Source organism: Peromyscus eremicus, chromosome 8b (assembly GCF_949786415.1).
Source record: "Peromyscus eremicus chromosome 8b, PerEre_H2_v1, whole genome shotgun sequence".
Taxonomy (NCBI): Eukaryota; Metazoa; Chordata; class Mammalia; order Rodentia; family Cricetidae; genus Peromyscus; species Peromyscus eremicus.
The window spans coordinates 11,501,524-11,507,523 of NC_081424.1; the positions used below are offsets into that span (position 1 = coordinate 11,501,524).

The following is a 6,000-nucleotide window of genomic DNA, read 5'->3' on the forward strand; positions in this document are numbered from 1 at the left end:
CCTCAGCCCACCAAGCTCTTGGGAAGATGATTCCTCATCTACGCGATAGTCCTAAGTGTTTAAAGGTAACTTCATACATTCCAAATCTCTTCCTCGGCTTTCGTAGCCCCTGAGGCTGCAGCTGTTTCTCGGGGACTCCCATATCTAGAGTGCCGTCCCTCTGTGTATTAGCTGACACTGAGACCTGTCCTTAGCTTGCAGCCTTGCCTGCAGGAGGGGTCAGAGCGTGGCCTGGGTTTGCCTGTGATTGTGAGACCGTGGGGGTCACCACTCGGTGTCTGCCTTTTCTGCTCCTCATTAAATGTCAGACTACCGTAGATGTTTTCAGCATTTTGCCATGACAGTGTTCTCTGAGCTCCTTATCCATTAGAAACACCACATCCCTAACCATGTCGCACTGCCATGTGGACGTCATTCTTGTCATGCCTGCTTCCACAAGAAAGACAAAGTTAAGTACATCCTCTTTATTAATCAAATACTCCTGTAGTATTAAGAAGTACATAAAATGCTTCTTCAGGTTTAATCAGCTACCCATCTTGATCTAGTCTAAGTCTTGGATGAAAAATGCTGGGTTGGACCTGTGGTGTACCATCTGATAACTCCATCCATGTAACACTGTCTGGTACTTTTGGTTGGGATCATTTAAACAGTTGTGGGTCTTAAGATGCTGTTACCCTGTCCATGTGTTCTGTCTTGTTTGTGATATTTTTTTTAATTTTATAATTTAATTTAATTTTACATATCAGCCACGGATTCCCTTGTTCTCCCCCCTCCTGCCACCCCACCCCCACCTTCCCCCCAGCCCACCCCCCATTCCCATCTCCTCCAGGGCAAAGACTCCCCTGAGGATTGAGTTCAACCTGGTAGATGCAGTCCAGGCAGGTCCAGTCCCCTCCTCTCAGGCTAAGCCAAGTATCCCTGCATAAGCCCCAGGTTCCAAACAGCTGACTCATGCACTGAGTACAGGACCCAGTCCTACTGCCTGGATGCCTCCCAAACAGATCAAGCTAATCAACTGTCTTACTTATCCAGAGGGCCTGATCCAGTTGGGGGCTCCTCAGCTATTGGTTCATAGTTCATGTGTTGTTCATGATATTAACTGCTTTCTTCATGTTCACTTATCTTGTTCTAAAGAACTCTCAAGGTAGCTGGAAGAATTAAAGACAGTCCCTCTTAAGATTCTCTTTGAGCTAAGTAATCCAGCAGAATTCAGCACTCTTAATTCTAGGGACTAAGAAGAAAAGAGTGATTGATGGGGTGCTGTACCCAAAGGAAGAAGTTCTGAACAGTCATTCTCCTCTTTGGTGATCCCTAGTCAGAGCAGGGTGCTTCCTCTGTAGATGCTCTCTCCTGGAGCAGATGTACCTGGGAGAGGTGGTGGAGGTGGTAGGATTGTCCTCCTCCTCTCCAGGGTGTGTCTGTCTCGGGGGCCTCTTTGTTTCTGAGACCCACTCAGGACATAGGCTTTTCAAAAACATTCTTAAGTCGTTTTATGTTACTTAGAGAAACGTAGTCTAATCATATAGTTTGAAAACTTACAGCCTGGTCTCAAATCACTGATACAAAAGTATCTCTTAATTCTAGTTGTCTGTCTGTCTTAGTTAACCTTTCTATTTCTGTGAAGAGACATCATGACCAAGGCAAGCATTTAACTGGGGGCTTGCTCACAATTTCAGAGGGTGAGTCCATGATCACCATGGTGGGGAGCATGGCAGCAGGCAGGCAGGAAGAGCAGCAGAGAAGTGGCTGAGAGGGAAGGAGGGAGGGAGGGAGGGAGGGAGGGGGGGGGCTGACTGGGCCTGGCATGGGCTTTTGAAACCTCAAAGCCCGCTTCTAGTGACACACTTCTTCCAACAAGACCACCCCCTAAAACAGTTCCACAAACTGCGAACCAGACATTCAAATAGATGAACCTATGGGAACCGTTCTCATTCAAACCACCGCATCTGAATAGTGCATTCCAAGTTAAAACTCATTCTTTAGACAATGATTGCTTCTTTCTCCTAAGCAAGCCAATTGTAAGTAACATATTTTTAGCAAGTTCCTCATATACTAGTTGATATCTTCTCTACCGTCTTCTTTGCCCGAGTTGGGTCATCAGAGAATGGAAGATACACAACACTCTGCCTTATGCGCATGTGTGCCCCGTCATACTCCACCCTTCTAACAGTTGGGCCATGTCTTTCTCTGACCCGAGTCTCTGCCCACAAAAGAAAATAAAATTAGCATGAATGTGGCTTATTTGTATATGCAAATTTATCTCTTGGGTTACTCACAACTTGTGTTTCTATGGGAAATTTGAATCTGTGACTTTGCTGGGCTTGACGTCACCTTTACTGACATGTAGTTGTTGGGATCTGTCTTCCTCTCACTTTGGAGCATCAAGAATGCATTCATCATGCTTGCTTTGGCAGCTCATATAGTAAAATCGGAAGACTGCATTTAGCCAGCTGTAATGGAGTAAGATTTGGATCTCACCTGCACCAGGACACTTGGCTAGAGATGATCTGCTGCTTGCTTCTGGCTTGGGCTGTACACACCCCTCTGCCCTGTGTGTGGCTGTTATTCTCAGTGTAGCTCTTTGAACACTTAGAGCAGCGTCTGATACTGTGCAGGTGACTGATAGACGTTGAACAATTGAAGTCAGCCTCTGCAAGCGGCAGACTCTTCCCCTTTCTTTGCATGGTCCCAGGCTTGCTGTTGAGAAAGCAGCTTGGAATCAGTCCTTCAGTGGCACCCGGTGGTATGTCAACACTCAGGAACCCCAGGCCAGTCTTCTAACTCAGAATTTGATGTGTAGGAAGGCCAAGGGGTACCTGTGCACTGTGGATTTGGACAGACGTCCTGATCAGACCCCAGGAAGCCTTTTCTGCTGTCAGCTCTGCTCACACCCCAGACCCCAGGCTTCCTGCTCCATCCTGTTCTTTCCAGTGTGCCTTCTGTTTATCGTCTCTAGGAGACGTCCTGCCAGTGGTATTTGGGTGCTCTTCCATTTTTTTTTTTCATAATTAGGAATACTCATGACCATAATTCCAGCATTTTTATCTTTTAAAACCCATTATATTAAACTTCCTTTGCAGTGTTTTGGGCCATAGGCTTTAACTGTTGGAAATCTGTCTTTCTTTTACATTTGTATGTATTATTTCTCTTTCTAGCTTTCACAAATGTTGACACAGCTCTTTCTCCTGGAATCTCTATTTTATTAGAATTTGATTTACCATTAAATTCTTAGTTGAGGGAGAAGGGGTTTCAGGATTTGTTCCGATTCTGTACATATATCAGAGATGACTCTTCCAGCAGAAGCCCAGGCAGTTGACGTTCCCCGTCCTGGCTCTGGCCTCTGCACATAAGTGGTCCATTTTTCAGCTAGGATGGATGGGGCTCATGTTGCGCCCTCGGGGAACTTGTTCATTAGGACTGTCCAGTTGGCTCCTTGATGATTTCAGTGGACTGCTTCAGTAACTGTACACACATATCCCATAGCAGAGTAGAGAAGCAGCCTTCGCTCTCCCATAACTAGACTTGGGTCACGTCTCGCTGTTCACCAGGTGAGATAGCACCCAGAGGAGTAACCCGGAGGCTGCAGAGTTTCTGCAAACCTGTGTTTTTAGCTACAGCTAAGCAGCAGCAGCAGCAGCAGAGTATATTGGTATTTTGCAAATCTCTGATGATGGACATGCAAAGGGCATGAGGATCATTTGAGCATGTGCAGACGTACTATGTCAAAAGCTCTGCAAATGTGTTATTAAAGAAGAACAAAGGACCTTTGAAGTGGAGGGAAGCAGCTTTTGTCTGGGACTTGTGGAAAGCCAGCGTATATGTTTGGTCCCTCTTGTCCATTCTACTTTTGTAGTTACACATACTGGTGGACACCAGAGGTGATAAAGCATTTGCCACTGCCTTACGACGAAGGTGAGTACCTGCCTCTCTTTCAGGTTCTCTACCACCTTTTAGAACTGTGCTTAAATAGGCTTAAAGCATTAGCATTTGGTACGCTGTCCTACGGAAAGAAGTGGGTTCATTATTAGGTTGCTATTTTGTTAGGGGACCATAGCATCTCTTAGTGTACATTCTAACCACATTTAAACTAAATTTTATTAATGTGTCAGAAAGTCAGGAGAAATCATATAAAGGAATACACTAAAATGTACTGTATATTAGAATGTTTACAAATTTAAATAATTCCCCAACTTTAGATATAGTGTAGTCCTGGCTGTATGACTATATTAGTTATTTAATATCTTAACCTTGGGCAACCAATTTTCCATTTGTAAAAGGGTAGTAGGTGAGAATTCTGTTTAAGCCATGGTTGTGCATCTGAACTTTGGGGAAGTTCAGAACAGGTTACCAAGGATTTTTAAGTTGTTACTAGATTATTAATTCATTTCCCAAGTGTGTGCAACATGAAACTCTGCATAAAGTCACTAATAACATGGCTGAGGTGGGTTGGTTGTTTGGGACAAAGGAAAGCACTTTATTTGTTTATTATATTTTGTGTGCCTGCAAGCCCCTTTTCCCACTGACCTGTCTCCCTGGCCCAGGAGGGACTTTAACAATGACCATGAACAGGATCTGAGTAGCGACAGAGATTCAGTGAAGAATGAACTGTGTGTTTGTTTATTTACGCTAGATTGCAGGGGTGGGGGATTTAAGAGCAACAGGAATTTAAGGGAATGAGCAATTAAATTTCTGAAGTAACTCTCTGCTCCCACCTGGACCCCTGAGGCCCCTTCTTAGAGCAGTTCCAGGCAGATATGGTTGGTTCTGTGCGTGAGTCTCTTTCCTGAGTAAGTGCTAGGTGCTGGAGCTGAGTGAACTTGGTCAGTGCTGTGTCTAACACGGGGTGCAGCGGCGCCTCTCTTGAGCGCTGGTGGTGTCACACAGATGTGTGCCGGAGGTCCCCTCCAGTGTTTGGAGTAACAGCAGTTTTCCCTCAGTTATCTGTGCTGCAAACTTGAAGAAGCTGTTCGTGAAGAAGTTCCACAGGTGTGAAGAGGAGATAGACATCCACAGTGAGTTCTTCCGGCCGTACGAACTGAGCAGTTTTGACGACACCTTCTGCTTGGCCATGACAAGTTCAGCCCGGTATGTTGTGGACACACCAAAGCTGTAGGCGCTGGGGGGCTCTCATCTCTCTAGTTCTTAGGGGTGTGTCTGTCTTTACCAGAAATCTGTCCTGCAAGCTGCTCAGAAGTGGGCCTTGAGTCAGAGTGCTTCCTGTGATGGGGAGCCTCCCACTTCAACTTTCTCACTAGCCAACTGGGCTAATTGCTCTTATTGAAATCTGCCCTGTTAGCCCTAATTTGCCACTTGGAATCAACTCAGTATTTTTCACCGAACGTAGAAATTGAGAGCTAACATGGATTCACTGTGCCAGTAATTGGGTATTCATCTTCGGTCAGCCATTGTCTGTGTGACCTCAGTAAAGGTACCCAGGTTCTGATCCTCATGGTCACATCTGCTCTCCTCTCTTCTCCTCTGCTCTCCTCTCCTCTGCTCTGCTCTGCTCTCCTCTCCTCTCCTCTCTTCTCCTCTGCTCTCCTCTCCTCTGCTCTCCTCTCCTCTCCTCTGCTCTCCTCTGCTCTCCTCTCCTCTCCTCTGCTCTCCTCTCCTCTCCTCTGCTCTGCTCTCCTCTGCTCTCCTCTCCTCTGCTCTCCTCTCCTCTCCTCTCCTCTGCTCTCCTCTCCTCTCCTCTCCTCTGCTCTCCTCTCCTCTCCTCTGCTCTCCTCTGCTCTGCTCTCCTCTCCTCTGCTCTCCTCTCCTCTGCTCTCCTCTCCTCTCCTCTGCTCTCCTCTCCTCTCCTCTGATCTCCTCTGCTCTCCTCTCCTCTGCTCTCTTCTCCTCTCCTCTGCTCTCCTCTCCTCTCCTCTGATCTCCTCTGCTCTCCTCTCCTCTGATCTCCTCTCCTCTGCTCTCCTCTCCTCTGCTCTGCTCTCCTCTCCTCTCCTCTCCTCTCCTCTCCTCCCCTCCCCTCTCCTCTCCTCTCCTCTCCTCTGATCT

General features: G+C 46.6%; 1 protein-coding gene across 1 annotated transcript in view; it reads left to right on the forward strand.

Annotated features, from left to right (window-relative positions):
• Positions 1-6,000, forward strand: part of Fig4 (FIG4 phosphoinositide 5-phosphatase) — a 115,795-nt gene that overhangs the window by 70,259 nt on the left and 39,536 nt on the right. The window contains exons 17-18 of the mRNA XM_059272502.1: positions 3,854-3,912; positions 4,938-5,085. Of these exons, the coding sequence (XP_059128485.1) occupies positions 3,854-3,912; positions 4,938-5,085 (207 nt within the window). The remainder of the gene's footprint in view (positions 1-3,853; positions 3,913-4,937; positions 5,086-6,000) is intronic.